Source organism: Clarias gariepinus, chromosome 12 (genome assembly GCF_024256425.1).
Source record: "Clarias gariepinus isolate MV-2021 ecotype Netherlands chromosome 12, CGAR_prim_01v2, whole genome shotgun sequence".
In the NCBI taxonomy this organism is placed as follows: Eukaryota; Metazoa; Chordata; class Actinopteri; order Siluriformes; family Clariidae; genus Clarias; species Clarias gariepinus.
This window is the reverse complement of record NC_071111.1, coordinates 27,883,966-27,910,732: the sequence shown is the minus strand read 5'-3', so window position 1 is coordinate 27,910,732 and position 26,767 is coordinate 27,883,966. Positions and strand designations below refer to the sequence as shown.

Sequence of the window (26,767 nt, the reverse complement as noted above, 5' to 3'; positions counted from 1 at the left end):
AATTTAACAGCCAGACAAACTACATCCATAAAGTACAGACGAGTCAGGATTCATCTTAGTGTTTGACGTTTTAATAAGATGCCAGGTACCTTATGAATTACGAGTAAAGCTAAAAGCAATAGCAAATAAACAGTAATCAGTAGGCAAAGAAAATAGCAAGAAATACTGATATAGTAGGCTAAGCTAATATCTAATGGCTATCCACATATTACATAAAACTGAAGCTTTGAATAAATGTGATTTACAAATATATGCAAATATATATAATTAGATATTATATAATGAAAAATTAACTTACAGATGATGCATTTATAAACCCAAAACACAGGAGGGCATCCAAACACTGAACTGAAACCAACCGCATGTAGAACTCTATCGTCTTTTTTTCTCTCTGAAGCAAAATCGCATTAACATAACAACAATGCTGGAGCAAAACAAGCATTTTTTCTGTTTTGTAACTCGCGTAGCTGTTTTGCTCCTTACATAACTATACCTATATTGTATTTTGGTATTTATAATGTACTTATAAATAGTGTTGTTATTTTAATATATTTAGTCAACTTAATTGTTTAACATGACATATGTAGCAAAATTGTTTCTGTACCTAACAATTGTAACAGTGGTTTGTGGAATATAAGCTTATGATATTATTTTTATTTATTCCCTCAAGCAAAGTATTGCTAATGTTAATAGTTGCTGTGTTTTAACTTTCTTTAACCCATCTTAAAAATAAACATTTTGAAATGTGAGAAGATATCTGAAACCTTTATGAGGGCATTTTCTTACAATTTGTTCAAGTTGTTGGAAAATGGACCTAAGCCTAATTAATTCAATTTGTAATCAGAACCTGCCATACCATCTGCAATGTACCCTCTCCATTACATCATCACCAAAACAGAGAAGAACCCTTACATACTCAAAACAAACCAAAAAGAGGGTGTGTTAACAAGCTAATTAAAAGACTTTACCATTGTGTAGGTCTGTGTGTATGGAGTTTGCATGTTCTCCCCAGTCTTTATTGCATGTTCTCTAGGTCTTTGTTAAAAAATAAAGGAGGGGGCGTAAGTTTCATTTAAAATGAGATTTCAAGGAGATAACTCAGTTTGTCTAAAATAAATAAATAAATAAATAAATAAATAAATAAATCCACAGGCAGAGCTGCTACTTAATCATTTGTCTAAAACACTGAGGAAGGCTATGTAAAGCTTAAAATTAAGAAAAAAGAAAAGAAAAAAATAAGGATTGGTTCTATCTTTTTGTCTCTCACGAGTTTACAAAAAAAAAAAAACGAATCAAGGAGTCGACTCATTCCCAAACGACTCATCATTCGTAATGAATTACACTTGTTAGTGAAGCTGTTTCTCCTCCTTCAGCTTTCCGTAAATCCCGTGGTCAGTTAACAAACACTTTAACAGAGACTGTAGGTGAGTGATTTTACAGTATTATAGACTAAATGAGTTTATATAAAAAGAAAGTGTATATATTGAAAATAAAACTAAAATATAAGATCAGCTGTAGTAAGGTACAGGTTAGAGATCCTTACGGCTTCGTGTCGGGTCAGGTCCAGATTCTGATCAGTCTAATTGGTCTCGTTTTACTGCCCCGGGTCTCGTGTGTGTGTGTGTGTGTGTGTGTGTCCGTGTCCGATACCGGAGTGGACCCGATCCTGCGCCTTCTCTGTTTTGAATTACAATCACCGCGGGGAAAACTGAGGCGAGAGCAAACTGAAAGTAGAAGCGGAGATTTTGTTTCCCGCCAAAAACAAAAACAAACTTAAGGAGGGTGAGGATGGTGCGGGGAAAAAAACAGCTGGCATATCGGACTTTTTGTTTCAGTGTCATGCAAATTATAAACCAAAAAAACATCAAAGACATCAAACTGCATCTCAAGGTGCTTTTTATCCCACCACAAACTCATAATCGCTTATTAATCATTGATGGATTCCTTTTTTCTTATCAGGTAAAAGCTGTGTAAAATGTTAATGTGTTATTGTGTGCTTCTGTCTCTCTCTCTCTCTCTCTCTCTGTGTGTGTTTTAGGATTAGCTCCAGATTCATTGTGCCCCTGATCCCTGATGATTAAAATAGGCAAATAAATGATTTAGTGATGAGAATGTGAGAAAGTCATCTCACATTTAGGAGTCAAAGTCAGGAATCAGCTGCATGTTTGTGAAAACTTTACTTATATTCAAAGATGGAGACTCCTGATCTGGACAAAGATAATGTGGCCCCACCCTCAAAAAAATGGTAATTGTACAAATAAATGAGTTTTTTACAAATAAAGTATATACAGGTATATATATATATATATATATATATATATATATAAGGTTAACAGTCACAACTTGTCATCAAAATGTTGTGTGTATGCACAAAAAGTGTGTATAAATCTCTAAAGGCCTGTCTATAACGTTGTGCAGTAAACTTCAGGGAAAGACATCAGCACCAAGCTGTATCTCCATAAAGACTGATCAGTCTATGGATCCTCCTGTGAGGTTCAAAGGTGGAGACTCCTCACCTCTACACAGGTAACGTCTCCTCACTTTTAGTGTCACCTGCTGAAGTCACAGTTAGAGAATAGAGATAAAACTGTAACTGTAATCTTTATGGAAGCCGCTATTGTGTGTCCAATAGGGGTGCAGTTAACAACTAGTTGATTAATCTATCGACTCTTGAAGCGAATAACTGGATTGCAAAAAAAAAAAAAAAAAAGGATTTGTTTTAGACATGTGCTCACTAACAGTCAAGACAACAAAGATGAGTATGTCAATTAAAATGTCATTTATTAATAATATAAACAAAATAAATAGCTATGCAAAAGAGTACCATTACTCTTTTAATGGGATTGTTCAGATATTTTATGTTTAAAATCTAAAATGAGGTGTATTTAACCATAGTAAGCCATATGGCTAATCAGAACTAGCTGTATGGTGAAATGGAATTACACCAAACCTTTAAAAGGCACCAACTGGATTCTCAGCTGAACTTTGAAATGCATGTTTGCTTGGTACAAGGGTTGTGGAATTCAGTCTCAATGGGTAACAAACTTCATGGTTGGTGTGCAGAGCAGGAAACTTCTAACAACAGAGACCTTTGTGCCTCAATTTTGATTTAAGACAGACTTAAAAAAAAACTAAACAATTGTTTTAAACTCAAACATGCTATTTAAAACCTACAACCAAACCCTGTGTTTGTTCTGGATTCTTGAATCCATGCAAGCTACAGTATAGCTATGAGCTCTGCCTATATGTAGCTAACCAGTTAAGAAGCTACTATCTTACCAAGACAAGCCTGACTCTGTATCATTGTATCACTGTATTCAATCTAAATAATCTTCAAATGTTCATGTATAACAGCTGCTGTCCAGTGCTACTGTAAGTAAGGTCCACTTTACAGATGTTTCACAAGGTCGTTTTCTTTCCCTTGTCAAGGGTAAAACGATCACAGACTATTGATGTGTTTAGATGTAATTGTTTTGAAATAACCACCAGAATTTTAATTTTTTGGTTCAATCCTTAGCTACTTCTATAATCACATCCAGGGAAAAAAGATGTTAAATTCAGCTCCACAGCATGAAAACTATGCACAACAATGTAACCACTAATTAATTGAAAATTTAAATTTGTTGGCAACTAATTCTGTCATTCTGTTATTGATTATTCCTGCACACCAAGCAGAAGATTTTTTTTGACATGTTGTTTTGTAATATGTTTGTTAGCTAATGTCTGTCCAATTCCTTAAAAAAACAAGCATCTTATTTGCTATGTGAACCACGTCTTATGCTAATAAAGTTAGTGTCACAGTCTGAAAAAAACAAGGCTTCTCTGTGTACACAAGGACACGCTGTTCTGTCTGAACTTGAAAACAACCTGGCAATTACTGTAGTTCCAAGAAATGGCTCATGAATAGGAAATCTTTATGGTATTTGCTAATTTTTCTCATTGATTAGTTGGTGTTGATTTCTATAAAAAAAAAAGAAAAAAATTAGTTGTGCATCATTATTCATATTCTTTATATATTTATATTGCTTAACAGAACTGTAAGTGTATGGAATTACCTAACAGCATTTTGCTGCCTTTAAGTACTCAAACCTAATACTAATCCATAAATAATTAATATTTAATCCAGTTAGGGGATTAAACAAAATGCAGGATTAAAATTGTTTAGTTGAGCAATAAATATCAATACAAGTTATGTTTTAATGAATCTCTCATCCTCTAAGCATGTATGCAATTATTTTAGAGCTGCATATTTAGATACATAGTGTAAAGAAAAAGTAGTGATAATGTAGTTAATTCCTGCTGTTTCCAAAGAAGCCCATGGGCAAGCTTTACTTTCAGTGTGATAAAAGGTTTGGAATGCTCTTAATTCAAGTGAAGGGAAACTACAATGTGTATAGTGTTTTTAATGAGTGCATACAGTATGACAAAAATTACTCATAGAACGGTTCTGTTATCGATTAAATTATAACAGTCATTATTTAGCATAAAAAAATGACTTAATCACTTTCAATATTGTTTTACAGTGAAGTCCAGGAGAAAGGTTCAGAGTCACCGGCACTAAGCTGTATCACCATGAAAAGTAATCAGTCTATGAATACACCCTTCAAGTTTAAAGATGAAGATTCCTCAATTCTACATAGGTAATATTTCATTACTGGTAATGTCATTGTCTCAGTTAAATTAAATAAAACGTTGGCAGACTACATTTACAGCATTTGGTAGATACTCTTGTGTTTATAAATCTGAGCAGTTGAGGGTTTAAAAGTGAGGATTAAGCCTTACTCAAGAGCCCAGCAGTGGCAACGGTGGTGGTGCTGTGGTCTGAACCTGGAATCTTCTGGTCAGTAGCACAGTCATTTATTTGCCCTATCATTGTAAAATAAATGATACTTGGTTTGGCATATGGTTTTATAATAGCTTTAAATGCATACATTTATAAGTGCAGTTTAAATGTCCAAATACTTTTCAGGCTAATGTATGCCCAGTTATTGCAGGCTAGACCACAGACCACAAGAGTTTTGATAGGTATGATACAATATTTATAGCAAGCTAGTTTGGTTTTTAGTGATAATAGTTTGGTGATAATGAAGTACTTTTACTTTATATTTAAATAGTGTAAAAAAAAAAATCAACACTGTCTTTAAAAAAGACCTATTATGCAAAATAACTTTTTTATAATTTAATACATTCAGATGTGTCACCAGTATGTACATTTACACACAAATGTACATATGTGCACACAAAATATTAGATTTTTTTGTTTGTTTGTTTTTTATTTATTTTTCTATATTTGTTTTTTGGCAGGCCTTTAACAAAGCTGATCAAATTTTGCCTCCATTGTCTCATGCTTTATAGGGGAATAAATAAGGGACTAGAATTGCATGCACAGACACATCTGTTCTGCCGTTATCTTGGATCTCTTTTTAAATGTGTCTGAAAAGGATGAAATTAGACTAAAAGCTAGTCATTCCTGATGCTTTTATGGCTGTAAAACAAGGACTAGAGTCATATTCATTACAGTATTAGATAACATGACTGGCCTTCTTATAACACAAGGCTACACGTATTGGGCTGCAGTTTACCTTTATATATTGAGCATTACACAGAATATGTGATTCTTCATTGCTTTGTGTTGCTGTGCATTAGGCTGTCCTTTAAAAATAACTAAATGTGCATATTTATAAAAACTGTGGTACAGGTCAAATTGGAACATTGAAGCCTTTTCCGAGCTGCTTTCTTGCTCTTTTAATTAATATCTTCTTGCTAGACATGTAAACAAGTGCAAGCATTCATTACAGTCAACAAGAACTTTTACAAATTACAAACTGCACAGAACTTAAAACCCTACAGCAGCAAAGTCCCTGATCACCAAAAAAGACATGGATCTCTGTACCTGAGAGAAAGCGAGACAGACGGACACGGCGTATAAACAGAGGCAGGGCTAGCAAGTTAAAAAATCTCTAACAAGAATGCGTAAATGAAATGAGGCTTTGATAGCAACTGATCTCGGGTGTGGATGTACAGTATGAGTTTTAATTCATGCTGTGGAGAAAGCTGCAAGTACTGTATTTATTTCCTCACCTTACCAACTTGGTCCCTTCACATTACATCATGGGTAAAATTTATTTATCAACAATTCTTCTCAGAGCGGACTTGAGACATTTGGTCTCCCTTCACAAATCAGATGCACTATGGATAGCTTCCTGACTGGGTGCATAACTAACTGTGAGTTCATTATTGCCAACAAATTCCCAGCCTTACAGGACACATTCCATATACAGTGTTTAACCTTCCTCTTGTGTTAAGGTCAGCACCGACCCGTTTTACTTTTTAAATAAATAAAACTTTGTTTATTGCATCATGGCTTTTTGACTTTGTCAGGAATCTGTATTGAATTAAAATAATAATAATAAAAAATATATATAGTACTAAATTTTAAAATGCTCTGTTGAAAATTATTACCTTTGTGTTGGTAGGGTCAGTTTTGACCCAGATATAATTTAAGGTTATAAAACAGTACTTAGGGTCAAAACGAAAATCATAAACAGCCTTTGAGGGACTTTTCTCTTTGCTTGAAAAAAAAAAAAAAAAAAAAAACAAAGACAGACATATTCAGACATGTAATAGCATCAAAATGACCCCTGGAATCACAAGGTTTTCTGTGACGAGAGTAAGTGACATCAAGACATGTTTTGATCTGTTTATGCCATCGTCACTAAAGAAAGTCATGATTGCTATGATAAGCCTTAAAGGAAAAAAGGTTCATGGCGACATGTAGAATGACATTGATGAGGAATACCTGGATGCCTATATTGGTGTTCTTCTTCTTGCTGGTGTTTACAAATCCAGCAATGAGGCCACTGACAGTCTCTGGGATGCGTCGGCAGGCAGAAATATTTTCCGGGCAACAATGTCACTACAGTTATTTCAAATGATATCAAGAGTCCCTAGATTTAAAAACAGAGAAACTTAAGAAAAATCTCACAAACTTGCTCCCATCAGGGATGTCTGGGAAAGGTTGGTGGAGCTCCTTCCACTGATGTTCAACCCAGGGCTAGAGGTAACAGTAGATAAATGTTTTGTCCCTTTCTGTGGAAAATGACCTTTCCGGCAGTACATGCCTAGTAATCCAGGGGAATACGGCATAAAATTTGGGCAGGCTGTGATGCAAAAACCAGCTCTGCATGAAATCTGCAGATTTACACAGGCAAACATGCAAGTGGCATTCCTGAGAAAAAACAAGGAAAACGTGTAGTCCTCGATATGACTACTGGACTCGGAGTCACAATATCACATGAAACAATTTACTTACCAGCTATGACCTTGGACAAGAACTTCTTAGGTGGACACTTACCATGATGGGCACAGTAAAAAAAAAAAAAAAAAATTAACCTGAGCTAGCTGCCAAAATTTTGCTGGTGAAGGACAGGGCTCCACTTTTTTCAAAATTTGCTTTTGCTGACACTACCATGGCTGTTTCATATTGTGCAAAAAACAGCAGAGTGTGATACTTATGTCCACTTTTCACAAAGATGCAGCTGTGTCATCAGCAAGTGACAAAAAGCTCATAATTATCTTGGACTATAATGAAAAAAAAAGGTGAAGTGGACTACCTGGGCAAGTTGACTGCCACCTACACTTGCCAGAGAATGACCAGGAACTGGCCAATGGTTGTGTTTTATAACATTCTAGATGTGTCTGCATACAATGCATTTGTGTTGTGTACCCACATTCACCTAGGGTGGAACTCAACCAGAAAAAAAATAGCAGGGAATGTTTCTTGAGGAGTTAGGAAGTTCCCTTGTCAAGGTACACATTGAGCGAAGGGAACGGGTGCCCCGGGACCCAGCCGCTGCAGCCTTGGTCAGACAGCTGCAGAGTTCACGTAGCACTGTTCCACACCATCAGCAACACATAGAGCATCAGTGCCGTTAAGAAAAGAGATAGTAACAGAAAGCTAACATAAGAGGAAGGTTTATGGTCATATGTCATCACCACAGATTGCAATTAATTAGCATGTAAACTGTTTATAAAACAGCCATCAGGCAGACCTATCTAGAATTCAATCCAGGACCAACAGGCTAAAGAACGGTGTCTTTATACCTTTATTTATCCCACAGTGGGTAAATTTCTAGCAAGCTACCTGCAGGCCACCAGGACCTAAAGTAATCATTTGTCTTTCTCCTTCTAGCACTTTTGCAGTCATTTATCCACTAAATACAAGATGCATCTCAGGATTACTGTACATGCATCAGGAAAGGCCTTCACAGAAGCAGAAGTCAAGGTGGAGCAGCAACGTTTGTCAGACATGAAAAAACCTGCATTAGAGAACATCAACTTAGATTGAGACAATTACAATATTGTGGAAAATGTTTTCTTTTATTTTTTAGTATAATTTACTTTAAAAAGGGAATCTATCACATATTCTAGGTTCATTACACTTAAAGTGAAATAGCTCAAGCTTTTTGTTTGTTTGCTTAAATTTTGATAATTAGAGTTTACAGTTCATAAAAAAGTGCTCTGTGAGAGACTGCTTAAACCACCCATGCAAGTTTTCCTGGAATGTCCTCTGTCTCTGCAGCCATAATGGTGTGCAGTAAGCGCTCAAACTAGGATTAAGTGTAGTGACACTCTTGACATGTGCCCAAACCATTTTATTTGATGGATGTGATATATTGGGTTGAGACCTAGTTGATTTCTGGTGTCATTATTTCCAATCCTGTCACTGATGGTGATACCTAACTCATCTCTGTATTTATCAACTGCTGGTGGTTTTCCACAAATAGGTTTTGCGCTCATATGTGAGTCAATGAATATGGCTTAGATGAGTTTGCATCTTGTAATAATGGGAACACATGTGTGGTGCAGGATTGGAGACAGCTAGTGGGGACATGGTATGCCTTTGCGCATCTGATAGTTATTTCTTTGTCCATTTGCACATCATTGGTAAAAAATCGCAACTGTTCCTTGTTGAATCAGTGTCTTTCTGATTTTGTTGAGAGGGCACGCTGTTTTTTCTATCAACAAAACGTCAGTTTTTCTTTTCTAGAATGCACTACTAAGTTCCATATATAAGTATAAATTATCTCAAATGTTTGCATTATATTCAGTTGATCCAATATCTGCTAACATAAGACTGTACATACTGTATATTGTACTGGGAGGAGGTAATGGCTCTTCTTGTGAAAAGGGAAGGTGTGTGTTTGTTCTGGTGAACATGGTTGTCGCCAACAAACAAGTTGTCTTAAATAGTTGTCTTTTGTTGAAAAATAATTAACAGCTATATTTTTTCTTGTTTACAGTGCGATACATAAGACAGGGGAAAGAATAGAGGAGAACATCATCGCCGATGCAGAGTAAGAAATCAACAAGACAATATATTATACAGTAAATCTGCTGCTATTTCCTACTGAGAGATTAGATCAGTGAAAACACAGTGAGACGTGAATAGATTAGCCTGTAAGCCTGTATGCATCATATTTTTTGGGATGCATAAAAATATAAAACCTGTGTTGGTGATTAATTCGGTAGTGAAATACTATATACTTATATATTCATAGACTGGGAAAGTAACATTATATGTACAATTAAAGTTAACATATTATCACACAAACATGAAAAAAGCATTCTATACTCACCACAAGATTGTACACTAACCGCAAGATCCCACTAGTAGCAGCATGGATTTATGGGCGTTCCGCAAAATTAGAGAAAAGATGTGGAAACTTTTGTTTGTGCATGCGCAGTAAGCGTACTGTATGTAGGACAGATTCAGGTAGGATGATTTTTTTTTTGTTTTCAGCTGATTTTTTCCAACAATACCGTCTAACCTGATTGGTCAAACGGAATCATGTGATTATTGTTTATCTGATTGGTAAAATAGTCAGGTGGTAGATCCACCAGCTGCATGTGAAGAATAAATGGTTAAAAAAGTAATGAGTCTAGTGTAGTCTACTGAAGTAAGAATAGCGTTTCTTTTCACAAATCTACTGAAGTAAAAGTAAGTAGTATGGTGCAGTAAAACTACTCATAGAAGTTATTTTTTTTTATGTAAATGTAACAGGCTAAATGTAACTCGTTACTACCCGCCTTTGCACACATACTTAAACTAACACATAGTGGGGAAATAATAAAAAGCAGTCTTGCAATCTTAAGAAAACTTAATTATTGGAACCCATATCTCACTACATATTTTTTTCTTCTTACAGGCACGACCCAAAATCTGCTGCTGTAGACAAATTCCAGAAAAAGTTCAAATTAAATCTGATGAACAAGTTTCAGTGTGTGAATGGAGTGATAATAAACCCGGGAAAGCGAACACCCCTAAATGAGATCTACACAGAGCTCTACATTACAGAGGGAGACAGTGGTGACGTCAATAATGAACATGAGGTGAGACAGATTGAAGCAGCGTTCAGGAGAATAACAACAAAGGAAACATCAATCAAATGCAATGACATCTTTAAGCCCTTATCTGAACAAGACGAACCCATCAGATCTGTGCTGACAAAGGGAGTCGCTGGCATCGGAAAAACTGTCTCTGTGCAAAAGTTTATTCTGGACTGGGCTGGAGGGAAAGCAAATCAGGACATCCACTTCATATTTCCGCTTCCTTTCAGAGACCTAAATTTGATAAAGGACCAGAAAATGAGTCTGATGGAGCTCCTTCATGTCTTTTTTAAAGAAACAAAAGAAAAAGAAATGTCCAATTTGGAAAAGGTCCTATTTATTTTTGATGGATTGGATGAGTGTCATTTTCCTCTAGATTTCCAGAACACAGTGAGTGTGTGTGATGTAACTGAATCTGCATCAGTGCCTGTGTTGCTGATAAACCTGGTCAAAGGGAATCTGCTTCCCTCTGCTCTCATATGGATCACCTCCCGACCAGCAGCAGCTGATCAAATCCCCTCTGAGTGTGTCCATCGAGTCACAGAGGTACGAGGGTTCAATGACCCACAGAAGGAGGAGTACTTCAGGAAGAGGATCAGTGATCAGAGCCTGGCCAATAACATCATCACACACCTGAAGTCATTAAGAAGCCTCTACATTATGTGCCACATCCCAGTCTTTTGCTGGATTTCAGCTGCTGTTCTAGAGAAAATGTTGGGTGAAGCAAAGAGTGGGGAGATCCCCAAGACTCTGACTCAAATGTACACACACTTCCTCATTATACATATAAACATCATAAGAGAAAAGTATCCAAAAAAGCAGGAAGATGATGTAATTATTTTTAAACTGGGAAAATTGGCTTTTGAGCAGCTGAGGAAAGCCAACCTGATCTTTTATGAGGAAGACCTGAGAGAGTGTGGCATTGATGTGAGAGAAGCAGCAGTGTACTCAGGTGTGTGTACGCAGATCTTCAGAGAGGAGTTTGGGCTTCACCAGAGTAAAGTGTACTGCTTTGTTCATCTGAGTATTCAGGAACACCTCGCAGCTCTGTATGTGCACCTGACATTTGTCATGCAAGAGAGAAATGTTCTTAATCAGTATCAGTTCTCTGAACGGTGGATCTCAGATGTACATAAGTGTGCTATAGATCAAGCTTTAGAAAGTCGGACTGGACATCTGAATCTTTTCCTCCGCTTTCTGTTGGGTCTCGCCCTGAAGTCCAGTGAGAATCTCTTACAGGCCATAGTAACACAAACAGGAAGTAATTTCCACAAGATAGAGGAAACAGTTCAGTACATTAAGATAAAAATCAGTAGGGATCTTCCTACAGATAAATCCATTAATCTGTTCTACTGCCTCAATGAACTGGGAGATAATTCTCTAGTGGATGAAATCCAACGCTACCTGAAATCTGGAAAACAAAGTGAACTCTCTTCTTCACAGTGGTCTGCCCTGGTGTTTGTGTTACTAACATCAGCACAGGAGCTGGAAGAATTTGACCTGAATAAATATATTAGTACAGATAAGATACCAGAATCTGTTCTTTTGAAGGTGATGCCTGTTATTGCAGCATCAAGAAAAGCAATGTAAGTCAAGCTGAAAATAATTGTTCTACCATGTTAGAAAGAGAGAAACTAAAAAAAACTTTTTTTGGAGGGTAATAAGCGGTGTAGTTAAAGCAAATAGATTGCTCTTAGATGCCAATGACACAGCATGCTTTTGACTTCAGCATTTGTGGCATGATGGTGGGCTTCCAGGGCCCCACTTTGTACCAGTACATCGGCTGGCTTGGCACACGAAAGAGAGGCAGGAGCTGAGATGCATGGCAATAGATCGATCTACCTCTTTTGCAAATTAGTTTGACATACAATAGCTCATTGCTTGTGCGCTTACCCTGTTTTTGAAGTCTGTATTTCACTGGTCCCAGTCTTTACACTACAGTGAAAGGTCCTTGCCAGCAGCCTAGGAATTTACAGGTGGAACTCGTGGGACTGCACAGGCTGATTATAGGCTTTCTTCTGCTCACCCTGAGCTTTTTGCATGTGCTGCCTGACAATAGGAAGAACACGATTAATATTGATTTGCAAATCTTTAACATATTTATTTACTGATCTGAGGGGTGATGGCTGCTCCTTTTAGGCCTCTTTTGCTAAATCTAGCAGACTGCAGGGCCACCGTCCGAATAGCAGTTCATAGGGAGTGAAACCAGTAGTGGCTTGAGGAGGTTATTTTACTGTAAAGAGCATGCGCAGGATAATATTGATGAGTTTCACCCATCCCTCTTCTACCACTTGCTGCAGCAATCTTTTCAGCATGTGGTGGTACACTGAGGTGCAGATATTCTTTATTTGCAACAGCAGACACACATCAAACATTAACTTTGACCTTTGTCCATAAAGATATCCTTCGGCCGTTTAGTGCAGCTGAAGAGCTGTATCAGTTCGCTAGCAATATTCTTTGACGTGATATTCTATAACGTCACTGCTTGAGGATATTGGGCAATAGCATTACCCAACTATTACCAAGATGAATTCATGTCCTTTTGCAAATTATGGGAGGGGGCCAACAATATCCATCCGATGGTATTCTTTGCTCCCATGTGCCCTCTAAATGGTATGGAATGTGCCAGGTGCATAACTGTGTCCACCCTGGCTTGTGGCATTACAAGGAGGTTGCACGGCTTACCTCGTCTCAGTGTGTGGTAATATAACAATCTATTCCACACTAGGAAGTGGGAAGCGGGCTGGGGATGTTGTGGTGTGTCAGATTCACCCTTGATCCCAAACACCTGTTTTCAGCAATGTTGGTGAGGGTTATCCTGAATTGCTGAGACAGCAAGAGAAACAGATTAGAGGGATTATTAGCCCTTACCTTCTGCCTCGTTGTCCATGTCATAATGCGTCCTCCATGCATGCTCTTCTTTGTTAAACCAGTAAACCTGTAAACCAGGCCAGTCATGACCTAAGAGTAAAGAGACAGGCAGATCATGAATAATACTGGCTTTTAGATTGTATTTACCCCTATGGTCTTTGTCTACGTTGCATGCAGCTGGAACCTCCCATCGATTGCCATGCACACTGGTAACTGGCAGTGGTTCACATGATGGTGCACTAGGCAGAACAACTGCTAGTTACCACTTACCAGTATATTGGGAAACTAGCCCTATATACTTGGGGTGTTACCAGAAAACACTTGGCTAACTGGCACCTCTCGCATCATTGCCAGTTGTCACATGCCCACTGCCTTTTACTCCTCTGGGAGGAAACGAAACCACACAGTCCATCTCAACTCTCTTCCCAACCTCGAAGGATGTAATACTGGTACTTAACCATTTTGGTCAGGCAATCCAGTTCTAGGTGCACTCTGTGAGTCATATGTTCATTTGTGGAACTCAAGCGTGGCTTGTGTGCTGGTAGGGCCATAGCATGCAAAAATCTTCAATTTGAGTAGATTATTACGGCATCGTTATCAGAAATAGAAAAAATATGCACACTGTGCCTCACCTGTGAAGATGAGAATGCTGTTCCACTCCTATTCAGTCTAGTGTTCATGCTCCAATGTCTTTTCAAAGGTGCGTAGAAATGTTTCTCTGTTATCGTGCGCCATGAGTTTAGCCAACAGGTGCTACTTGTGTATCTCTGTGTGGGTCAGTCAAAGGCACCTCTCTGACTCCTTGATGCTAAAGGCATGAGAGTTCTCTAGTAGGGACTGTTGTTGAATGTTTGTTTCAAGGAGATGCCCCAGATATTTTTCTGGTGTTGTTTGCATGCATTCTCCACCAGTGTAGTGCGGTTCAACAAGTTGGAGAGAAGCACGGAGTCCAAGGTCCAAAAACACACAGTGTTCTTCATGTTCAGGTCCTTAATAAAAAGTGTTTCATTAATGACAGCAGTACTCAGATGTGCTATTCGAACCTTTAGTGGTGTAGCAGTGGCATCAAGGGCTGGGGCACAGGTTCTATGTTTTTACTTACAGGACTTTCTCTCCAAATCAGGGGGTTAGGTCAGCTGACTATGTTTTAAGAAAAGCCAGGAAGCCAACGCTCCATTGTCCATACACATACGACTGGTTGCCCTTAAGACTGTAAATCCTTCTGTCTTTTTGCGGATACATCAAAATTTTATTTGATTTCTCACCATTGGGACAGTATTACAGGGCTGTGTTTTGTCAGCTTTGTGTTTCTGGATTTGCTTATAAAACCAGTGATACAGGCCTTGGGACTATACATCTATTCACATACACATTATATTTTGTGTATGTCATATTTTGTGCACTGCAGTGTCTGGTTCAGGGTTTGGTATCATAAGTGTTGTTTTTTTGACCTACCGGAAGTACACTAAACCGGAAGTATGTGCGACCAGCTTGATCACTTGTATCCCAAAACTGCTTCACATGGTGAAGCAAAATCTAGTCAATAATTTGGTTTTGTAAGTCACACATTCAAATGCCAAGGGTCCACTGTATACGACAGGCCCATATAATTATCTACTGAAGCTATTTCAAATTGCTCACTGAGATATGTATAAACTGTAAATGAATTATTAGTTTTAAAAATATATACCTTATTAAAACAAATGACCTGATGTTAGCTAGTTTGAGAGTACCCCTTGCTACTGGTAGGCCAAATAATTTTACAGTAACATTTAAAAGTGAATGATATTTAGATATGTGAAATGATTGCATCCCATATCAGATGCATCACATGCATCACATATTAATGCAATAAGGAACACAGCCTTTAATTTTTCAGCACTAAATCACTTCAATTGTCTAACTGATGTTTATACATATACAATATTTGTTGGATAATTTACAATAAAAATGTTTTTTTTTCCTTTGAAGTATCAGATGTGATTCAATTGGAGCAAGAAGTTGGTTATCTCTGGTCTCAGTGCTCAGCTCAGAAACCTCTGCCCTAAAAGAATTACATCTGACTGTGAAAACACTAGCTCTATCCTGTGATAATTTTGGAGACTCAGGTGTAAAGAGTCTCTCTGCTGTACTGGAGAATCCTCACTGTAAAGTAGAGACACTGTGGTAAGCTCATTACAATTAAAGTTACTAAAAAATAGCTAGTCACAGGATTCTTTCTTATTAAACAAAGTGCTGGCAACAGTGACATGTGTTTGACATAGCATGGGGGAAAAGCCAGAACTTAGTACGTAATAAACCTTTTAAAACAATTAATGAATTATGAGCAACAGTAGAGAGTGGATTGTTTTTGTTTTGTTCAGGAAGTTAGAAAGAATGAAGTACAACTACAAAAATATTTCCATTTTTTTTTCCATTAAAACCAGCTGAAGTGTCTAAGAAACATTGGTTACCAAATGTCAGTTGGGGAATGTATAAAAAGTGCATGACCTGACTAACTCTGTGTGAGAGTTTACAAAATCATCTAGTTCACATGATATCAGGATACAGTATGCAGTTTTTGAATAATGATTTTGTAATTATTTGAAAAAATCATGAATGTACTGTGATTAACCAAATTTTTTGAAAAGTTAAATTGAATTTCACTTTCCACACCAAGGCCTAATTACGGCCAGATTTGAATGAAGAAATCAATTAAATAGAACCTGTCTGACAAAGTGAAGCACACTTGCAAAGCAACACATCATACCATGATCTAAAGAAATTCAAGAACAGATGAGAAACAAAGTAATTGACATGCATCAGTCTGGAATGGGTTACAAAGCCATTTTTAGGGGTTTCAGACTCCAGTGAATATTTGTAAGAGCCATTATCTAAAACTTGAATCAGTCCACCAGTGTAGCCATTTTCCAGTTAGTTGGTTTGGGTCAGGATGTTTTAGGACAGGTATTTTGGTGAAGGCAATTTTCAGCTATTGGAAAGCTTGCCCTTGTCACAAACTAACCAGGATGATCAGAAGACTTAGCACTTAGCGGTTAGCCCTTTGTAGCGTGAAAGGTAAACCCAAACGCGGAAGCAAACAAGTACGCAGGATAACCACGCGACTTAGTCTAAGGACTCTCACGAAAGGGGAGCAAGGGAAAAACACAAATTTAACCCGCGTCCTATAAACACACACTCGAATCAGAAAGTAGACGGAAGAAAGTGAGTACTCACAAAATAGCAGACAGACGATCTGAACCAACATCGGGCGAACTCAATGACTGAGTGATGTGAAGCGCCATCTTGTCTTCTTTTATGCTTCCTGTTTTGACCGTACTACTTCCGGGTCCTAGTGCCTGTCACAAAGCGCGTGTGTGTGACAGCCCTTCAGAATCTGCCAATAAGGTATTGGGTATTGCTTCAAATTTAGACAACAAAAACTTTCTTGATTGTAACATCAGAATCAGATTGACCCTTGGTGACCTCTGTGCGGGGGAAATTCATGGTGGGCTCAGAGTATTCCACCTGTGTAAATGGTGGTTAGAGAAGACAACACAAAGGAGAAGATAATAAATATAAATGGGGAAGAAGGAAGGGAAAGTTCATGTGCCTGGATTTGGAGAGAGGCATGGGAGGATGGGGAAGTAAGTAAGGGAATTGGGAAGAAGTTACTTCTACTTCCGGCAGATGGTCCTCAGCCAATCGTGTTACTTCCTCAAGTGACCCTGGTCGATTACACTGGACCTACATTGCTGTTTCATCAGCACTGGCTAGCCTTTCAGTGACCACCTCCTTTTGAGTTTTTCAATCCTATACCCACAATTTCTCACCCAGTCACACCCACTGTTCAATTTCTGCTTTCACCAGAGAAAAATGGTGATTATACCTTGTGAGAGGGACACATCATCTTCACAAGTTGACCAAAATAAAATCCTATAGTTAAAGTGTGTGTCTTTCTACAGGTTGTATAAGTGTGGTGTCTCAGATGAGGGCTGTGCTGCTCTGACTTCAGCTCTGAAAAATAATCCCTCTCACCTAAGGAAACTGGTTTTGTCTAATAATGAATTAGGAGACTCAGGAGTGAAGTGTCTCTCTGCTGTACTAGAGAATCCTCACTGTAAACTGGAGACACTGAGGTAAGATAATCTCGCTGAGACACATTTTCTAATAGTGAGACTGAAACAGGTCCATTAATATCCTGTAGTAATCTCTGGTAGACAGCAATCCGAAAAGTCTGCTGTTCGCTTTTTAGTTTCAGTTGCTGATAATTTATTATCACTCACCGTACAATAGACTAGATAAAACATTCAGTATAATTAATTTAGTTACATTGTTAAAATATTACTGATTTTACTAACACATCATTGAAGTCTTAAACCAGGTAAAAACTTGTTGAGAGTGTGTCATTGTGTCTCTCTACAGGTTGCGTAAGTGTGGTGTCTCAGATGAAGGCTGTGCTGCTCTGACTTCAGCTCTGAGATCAAACCCCTCACACATGAGAGAACTGGATCTGTCCTTTAATAATGTGGGAGACTCAGGAGTGAAGTGTCTCTGTGCTGTACTGGAGAATCCTCACTGTAAACTGGAGAAACTGAGGTAAAATCATCTCTCTGAGAGTCACATGACCTGCTCCTTAGTAAGACACATTCTCTAATAGTGAGACTGAAGCAGAGGTGTTAGGTCAATTATTAGTGTAAAAAATTAATAAAACCTTGTACATAATCAAATAAACTTACACAGCAGTTACTTCCTCTTAGTGTGGCTTCGCATTGTGGGAGCACAGCCCTATCCCTGAGGTGCACAGTCTTCCACAGACATTGCAGGGAATTTGGTCCTGTGTTGTAGTGAGAGGTTGATATTTTCTGCAATCTCTCTTAGATGGATGCCACTTTGCCCCAAACACAACACAATCAGAAGTTATTGTATTGAGGAACAGTTCTTTAGGTATCTAGGCTCTGTACCTGTACATGTTTTTTTGTTTGTTAAGCCACAGTAACCGAATGAATCATTTAGGCATAAAAACCCATCTAACTTCAGGCATGAATCAGTGAGAAACAGGTGAAGATAAGGACCGATGTTCAGGTCAGTGATTAGTATAGTAGTAGTGATTAGCTGCCTATGCTGGATGCTGAGGGGTTGGAACAAACAACAGGGTTGCTGCTGAGGTTGTTACTGTACATAAACAAGCAGTTTTGAAACTTTATCTTTAGACTTATGCAGCCTGTCACAGTAAACATTTATAACCATTTCATTAATTTCATCTTTATCATTTAATTTTTATTGCGTGTATTATAAAGAAATGTTGTGTCCAATTCCTCCCCAGCACTAGGAGCTATATATATATATATATATACCCTGTGATTTTGCAAGTTCTCATAGAGGGGTCTACAATTTTTAAAGACAGAATCTAAAAAGAAAAATCCGGAAATCACATTGTATTATTTTTTAACAATTTATTTGTGAATTACTGTGTCAAATAAGTATTTGATCACTTGAGTCAAAAAAAAATAATATTTGGTACAAAAGCCTTTGTTAACAATTACAGAGGTCAAACGGTTCCTGTAGTTCTTTATCAGGTTTGCACACACTGCAGGAGGGATTTACGGATTTTCTCCAGATCTGTCAGGTTTTGAGGCTGTCGCTGAGCAACACAGATTTTTAGCTCCCTTCAAAGATTTTCCAATGGATTTAGGTCTGGAGACTGGCTAGGCCACACCAGAACCTTGATATGCTTCTTACGGGCCACTCCTTGATTTTCCTGGCTGTAGGTCATTGTCATGTTGGCCCAGCCATGATTCTATCTTTAAGGCTCTGACTAAAGAAAGGAGGTTTTTGCCCAATATGTCACAGTACATGGCCCCGTTCATCCTCTCCTTAATACAGTGCAGTCGTCCTGTCCCCTGTGCAGAAAAACATCCCCAGAGCATGATGCTTCCAGCCCCATGCTTCACTGTAGGTTTGGTATTATTGGGATGATACTGACCATAAGACTTTCTCCCATGACTCCTCTGGATCATCAAACTTGGCCTGGACATGGACATGGGCTGACTTAAACAGGGAAACCATGGGCTGACTTAAGCAGGGGAACCGTGTCTTGCGATGCAAGATTTTAAACCATGACGTCTTAGTGTATTACTGATAGTAGCCTTGGAAACGATGATCCCAGCTCTCGTCATGGCATTGACCAGCTCTCCTCGTGTAGTTCTGGGCTGATTCTTTACCATTCTTAGCATCATTGATAACCCACGAGGAGAGATCTTCCGTGGGGCCCCAGTCCGAGGGACATTGACAGTCATCATTAATCTCTTCCATTTAAAATTTTGGTTCTGGATAATAATCTTATTTTAAAAATACATCTTGAAGTCAACTGTAAACCAAAATAAAAAGTTGGTGATGAGAAGTGTCTTACTTTGTCTCTTTACAGGTTGCGTGAGTGGTACGATCTGTGAATTGAACTTTGAATTGCAGAAGCAATGGTACCCAAAAAATGCAAAAAATGAACAAACAGTATCAAAACCATGTTTTTTTCTCAGCAGTTCCTTCATTAATGTCTTAATATTGTCATGTTTTATTCCATGTTTGGTGATAAATATTGTAAGTGGGTAAACCCACAGGCTTAAATATATTGCAATTATTTGCTTAAAAACATCTGAAACATAATTATTTTTATTAGTATTATTATTATTTTATCAAATCTGGTCCCTGAAAGTGTTAACCACTAAGCCACTGTGCCGTCCTGCCATTTTTTTATTTTTATATATATTTTTATTATAATATTTAATTCTCAAGCTGGTGGATTATTAAACCCATATGAATCAATGTACAATGACTTACTCACTAACCCAACCCTAGCCCAATGTTCCCATTAAATGAAAAAATATGTTTTCTTGCTTTGATCCCTGCTGAGCATTCTCAGTGCTGTTAGTTTTAAAACATGGACATTATTTAAACAATGTGTGTTAAAAGACCTAACACAGAAGTAGCTACTGCCCTACAACACACATTGTGTAAACACTTGTCTATCTGCAGGTTGAGAGAGTGTGGTGTCTCTGATGAAGGCTGTGCTGCTCTGACTTCAGCTCTGAGATCAAACCACTCACACCTGAGAGACCTGGATCTGTCAGGGAATAACATAGGAGACTCAAAAATGAACCTGCTTTCTTCTTTTAAAGATGATGAACGTTTTCAACTACAGACCCTGAGGTGAGTAATAATCTCTTTTATTATACTCTATAGTTCCAATAAATATCAGATTGCCATATTATGAAATATATGAAAATTTCACTACTTTCAATCACATCTGAATTTTTCTAGCAATTGTCTTTAATGTTATTTTGTGTTCAGTAAAGTGTGCTGATATAAAATTCTTCTCTGACTTCTTACTGCTGCTTTTGTCTTAACAAGATGACCTCTGCTTTTCTCTGTTTCTTTTATGCCACTTTTATTCTATTCAAGCAGCCACTTTAAACCATTTTTCTCAGCCATATAATCCTAGAACAACAGCAGTAGTGTTTATTATTTTAAAAAGCTCCAATTGCATGCCGTTGGTCATGAAGTACCACAGTCCAGTTTATGGATATTTTTTCTCTTATATTCAGAGTGTGATTAATTCATCTTTCATCTTTGTGTGATGAAGACTCCGGAGTTCCTGCATCATGCACAACGAAGAACAGACAGTATCTACCATTTGATCCAGGGAGGAAAAACATATATTATTATAGCTGATGTTTTAACCAATTGACCCATACCCTCCTGTAATTTTAAGCCAATCAGACAATTGCACACTCAGATTATGAATACCCTCCACTAAAGAAGCACTTTAAATGATTTAGAATTTGACACTTTGAATGTTTAAGCCTTTTCAGGCCTTAAGTAAGTAGCACTACTTATTGCACAATTAATGGATTAATGTTTAAAATGTTGCATAGAATAACTTGGACTTTAATTTTGGCAAATAGTTACAGTTAAATCAAATATATGTTCATATTAATAAGCATATATACATATAAAGTATTTATAAACTTGCTTGACCCAGATATTTTATGTTGCAAAATCCTGTCCTTTAAATTTAATGTATTATCTTTTAATAAAATAATAATAATACCTTTCAACTTGCACCTACATACATTTGTACACCTACTATACATACAGTCACTTTAGTTCCCATCTCTATATACAACAATTATCTGTTCATGTGATTAGTACTTTTGGCATTATGATTTATTTTATTTTATTCCCACTTAAATATTTTAGCTGTTTTGTTGGTTACGTAACTAAAATTCTTTAATCTTTTAGTACTTGCACAATTGCATTAATAAATACTTTTTGAAGAAATACAACTGAGTATAACTCTAAGTACATCTTTTATCCTAATGTATGTAAAATTAATTAGATTTTTAAAAATATTTTTGCAACAGTTATTTTTAATTTTTTTTAATAATAATTATTATAATAATAATAATTATTATTATTATTTATTTTTTTTTTTTATTATTTATTTTTTTTTAATTAAATGAAACAAATTAACCCCTCCAACACAGTCAACATTTTCAAACTACTGTCCCTGCTGACCAGCATATTTTGTGTTTTTACCAGCATACAAGGTGATCCATTCCGAATCCAGACCCCAGTCGTGGTCCAGGTTCCCATGCGGGCAGGAATCACAGTCTGTGTTTTCCAAGACATAGTGATGGTCCGTCTGTATCTTGCCTGCTTGTTTGCATTTGGTCTCTATAAAACAGGTGGCTGGTCATTTACAGGGTCACAACTGTTTATAAAAAAAGACAAAAGAAACATAAGCATGATAACAATAAAATCACTCCATATTATCATCAATAACTATTGACCATGGAAAAAGAGAACACAAGCTTTTGTAACGTTATACAAAAATTTATACTTTTTGCATTACGATTTACATTTACACCGTTATATCCCAAACATCTGTAAGCTACATAGCTAAAGAGCTGAAGTGTTTGTACTAAATAACATATAGATAGCATTGTCATAAGCTAACCAAAAACTGAACCAAATAGCTACCATGACATAAAGCTATCTAAAACAGGGTAAATTATACTATAAAATATTTACTATACACCACAGCTGATACTGACAACCATCTGTAATCTACATACTGTAAGGCATTAGCTTAGCCACCGTGAGCTAACCTGTTTGTGCTAAGCTACATAAGGCAGTATGTTAGCATGATTTAGCAATGTTATCTACATGCTAACCAAACCATGTAAGTGACATTAAATGACAAACTTTCACATAAACTGGCAAAAGCTTGTGAGAAAATTAAAAATAAAATAATATTACTTTTATATTATCAGAATAAGGATTCTATAAGATTTAGGAACTTACCCATGCTAACAGCTTGCTGTGTTGTCTCTGAGGTAAATCTAAACTCCTCCCTCTATCCAGAACATTCTGTAGAGCTTCAGAAACCTGTACAGCGCGTGACATCTTCCACTAGTAATGGGAAGTTTGAATCATTTTTGTGACTCGGTTCTTTGAATCTCGTTCATTAAAATGAACAAATCTTTTTTTGAATCATTCAGTCATTTCGTCCTTTTGATAATAAATAAAATACGTCTACATACTCAAATTCTGGCTATAGTTCCAGTAATGAAAATATTACAATGCAGCTAAGGACATATTATAATATAATATTGTAATAATAATTAGCTCACCTCTTATATCTTTCTGTCTGAGTCGTTCGTTCTTTTGAATCTATTGCACTGCATAGCATCTATGGGAGTCACGTGACAAACGAACGAACGACTCGGGACTTGAAGACTCGTTGAGAGCCGTTCAACTCCTGTGATGATTTGCGCATGCGCGCCCAGTAGAAAATGAACGAATCACTTTCCGAGATGACTCGTTCATCTGAATCATGTCAAAGATTCGTTCAAAAAGAACGAATCGTTCATGAACGACCCATCACTACTGTATCACGCACAGGAACCTTCTCGGATCTACTGTGTGTGTGTGTGTGTGTGTGTGTGTGTTTGGGGGCGTGCCCTTGTATGTTGATTACCCTGACTGTTTCCCTGTGAATTGTGTGGGCCTATATATATATATATATATATGTATGTATGTATATGGCTATGTGTGTGTGCAGTATTCACTGAGTTTCAATTCATTTTAGTGATGTGGTTCAAAAAGATTTTCGGGGAGACTGAGACTATTTTCTTTATTTTACAAAAGCACTATGTTTTATTGATATTTGAATGTACAAATAAAAAAATAAAGACCCTTTACAGATTCAAATGATATATTACACTTATCTGTATGACTAAAAATAATGAAGCATTTTAAGTTATTTTCAGGATTACCATAAAAAAATGCAATTGGTCCCTCCGCCGTAACAGCTGTTAATAAAGACACTCTCATAAACGGACAAGACATGGCTGCAACAGATTTGAGAAAATTACCTTCACTTATATAGACACGATCGGGGGATAGAATGTTACATATTATTAGACACACACAGCGATTAACACACGAATGATGACCACAGCCACACACACATATACTGTATGTATGTTTAAATACATCCATCCATATATATATATATATATATATATATATACATACATAAATATATGCAGGTTACTTTTTTTGCGACCTTGCCATTTCAATCAATCATAACCCGGCAGGAGCGCAGCCTAAATCATGTTTACATGAAATAAACCTGCTTCCAAGCAGGTTTAAGCTTACGAACCTGTTGCAATGACAGCAAATGCGGGAAGCGCATCTAAGAACGAAACAATCCAAGATCAGGACAAATCCACAACAGTCAAATCCAGCTAACAGAGTTAGCGACGTTTGAAGAACGGACCCCTGGTATGAGAGTCTCCAAGTTTGTTTTGTTTCTGATTTGTTTAGTTTCTAGTTTGATTAGCTACTACCCTGTTTAGATACTAACAGATACTAACAGATGCTAACCCGCTTAGATACTAACCCGTTTAGATACTTACCTGTTTAGATACGAACCTGATTAGCTACAATTTTGCTCATTGCATGTGTAGTCCCTTGCATGTTAGGCTACTAGTCTATTTAGCAACTAGTCTGCTTAGCTACCATCCAGCTTAGCAGCTAGTGTGTAGCAGTCTTAGTCAGTTAGTTTGTTTTAGTTCTAAGTTTGTTTCAGTTCTAATTGTGTTAAAGCTTTGAGCCTAAGTTAAGGCTCTGAGCCCGTGGTAAAGCCCCATGTCGGAGTTATAACTCCAAGCCGGTGTTAAAGGTCTGACTCTGTATAAAGCTCCTTGTTAGTTTAGAGCGCCTAATCTGTTTAACCTTCTCATCTGGTTCTGTTAAGAAGAATATCTGTTGAGTGTTTTGTTTAAAGTATGTTTTGGGGGAAAGCCTATGTCCTTAGTTCATGTTTGTTTCTTATTTGTTATTGTTTTATTAATTAAAAAGACCTTTTACACACTGTCCTCTGCGTCTATGCCTCACCTTAAACCTACAGCCCACGTACAGTACTTTATGACATACTGTGAGGTGAAGTAAGTAACTTATTACAGAAAAAAATCAATTAAGGAGATTTGAAATAACGTTAAATAGGTTAGGATCTGTCCATCACATCATTAAAACCTGTAAGAACTGTGATGAACCTTTATCTTTGTGATCAGAAAAAAAAAAAAAGAATGGAGATCACCTAAATTCATATTAAAAATGCATGATGGAAAAAATAATAATGATAACTTTTGGAAGAATAAACAGGCTATCTCAATAAGTTTAGTTGTTTGTATTACAATGTTGTAGGTGGGAAAAAAATATTAACAGACTGAATTAAGTTTAGTCTATTAACCTTTACTTGTATTTATCACATTGCCTGCACACACAGACACTCAAAAAGTGTTGGATTGTCTGTTCAGGCCAATACCTGGCAAACTACTGTTCTTAACTTAACCTTGATGAGTCCGTGGTAAAACTGAACACATTGCTTGTGCCCCTGTTATGTCAAACTCTACACTGTACATTTACAATATCTTACTGGCAGCACTGCCGAGTTTCTGGTTATTACTTATTTTTTAAGGCATATTGTATTGGATTTGTTTTAGTCCAAAAATCACAAGTTAATTTTTTTATTGTTGTTTTAACTTTTATTGCTACATAACACTGAGTCATAGTCTCATTATAATCATCATCATGGATAACAGTTTAGATACAGTTTAGTAGTAAAGTCCTCATCATTATTTAGAACATTCAGATTGAACAAAACTGCAGTATAATCTATTAGACTGTTGTGTAACTAAGCAGATGCTACCAGCTCTCCGGTCTCCCTGTTAGTAGTAAAGTATTCAGTTATTCGGTATGGCAAAAGCATGGCGCCAGTCCTCATAATTATTGAGTTCAAGTTGTTTCTTTTTTTTTTTTTTTTTACAGTTTTTCTCAGCTGCTTTCAATCATTTCTCACAACTGCATTTCTCAAAACTATTCGTTTCACTGTCAGATCCTGTTTTTAGCTAGGCTAAATAACTTGTCCTGGTTCTCAGCTGAAATGTCACAACCTCTAAACCAATTAGTCTTTTTCTCTGTTTGGAAGTCTGTACTATTAAAATGTGTGAACATGTTCTCAGAATTGTATGTCTGTACAGATTTCTACAAATTCTTTGCTAAGTACATCTTTGCTATGAAATATGTCCAGAATTGAGAAATTGCTCTCAGGTGAGTCTTCACCTTCGTTAACAAAGAGAAACACTTGCAACTCTAGATTAAGCAATGATCAACCAGTTCTGTTAAATAGCTCAGAGGTGCAATTCATGAATATTTGGCAGGGTCACACACATGTGGATCATGTTATCAATCATGGCCTTACAATGGAAAAGGCTGGTCGAAAGGTGCAGCCAAATGTTGGAAAACCATTTGTCATCTGTGTCATAAGTAGTCCTTATACTACTGTAATTTACAATATATTATCTCATGTAGGACTGCAAGACAACCTTACAGGGGTGTTAGAGGGCCCTTTTCACGCCTCAGCAGGAGTAAGCTATTTGCAACATGGTTATGTCTAACAGTGCCATAAGATTAAGACTAAGACTATTGTTATGTCTAACAATGTCATAAGTCATAAGACTAAGTGCTATTGTTGAAGACAATGGTATCTTTAAAAATATACAATCTGTAAGCATTTCAACTATAGACAGGGTCTTAAAAAGACATGTAATCACCATGAAGCAGCTGTACAATGTACCCTTTGAAAGAAATGCTGAGAGAGTAAAAGAGCTACGACTCCAGTTCGTACAGGTATGTTGTATACCCACTATACCTATAAGAGTAACTTCTACACATTTTATATTGGTGGAACTTCATAGATCTTTACATTTGATGTAGCTGTAAACAGTGAAGAAAAATACTGTAATTTATGCACACTGTGTTTTTTCTGGTATATACTGTAGCACATAATGGAAATGGAATCAAGAGAACCGCCTCACAACTTTATATATTTGGAAGAGGCTGGTTTCAACCTGACCAAAGGCAGAAGGCGTGGTTGAAATCTAATCGGCTAGAGAGCTGC

General features: G+C 37.0%; 1 protein-coding gene across 2 annotated transcripts; it reads left to right on the top strand.

Moving 5' to 3' along the window:
* Positions 1-1,401: 1,401 nt before the first annotated feature.
* LOC128534533 (protein NLRC3-like) lies at positions 1,402-21,327 on the top strand. 2 transcript variants are annotated; one of them, XM_053508998.1, is made up of 11 exons: positions 1,402-1,424; positions 2,039-2,245; positions 2,419-2,526; positions 4,524-4,640; positions 9,303-9,356; positions 10,209-11,975; positions 15,232-15,426; positions 17,205-17,378; positions 17,665-17,838; positions 20,272-20,445; positions 20,841-21,327. In XM_053508998.1, exons 2-11 carry the CDS (start codon positions 2,193-2,195, stop codon positions 20,845-20,847), a joined length of 2,823 nt encoding a protein of 940 aa, XP_053364973.1. In that variant the 5' UTR covers positions 1,402-1,424; positions 2,039-2,192; the 3' UTR covers positions 20,848-21,327. The 2 variants fall into 2 exon arrangements, with proteins under 2 accessions (XP_053364973.1, XP_053364974.1); XM_053508999.1 differs by lacking the exons at positions 20,272-20,445; positions 20,841-21,327 and having other exon boundaries at positions 17,665-17,842.
* The last annotated feature ends 5,440 nt before the right edge of the window (positions 21,328-26,767 follow it).

Coding starts and splice junctions, on each gene's coding strand:
- LOC128534533 (XM_053508998.1), top strand. CDS start 2,193: ATGGAGACTCCTGATCTGGACAAAGATAATGTGGCCCCACCCTCAAAA. Junction 2,246..2,418: donor GCCCCACCCTCAAAAAAATG/GTAATTGTACAA, acceptor AACGTTGTGCAG/TAAACTTCAGGGAAAGACAT. Junction 11,976..15,231: donor GCAGCATCAAGAAAAGCAAT/GTAAGTCAAGCT, acceptor TTTCCTTTGAAG/TATCAGATGTGATTCAATTG.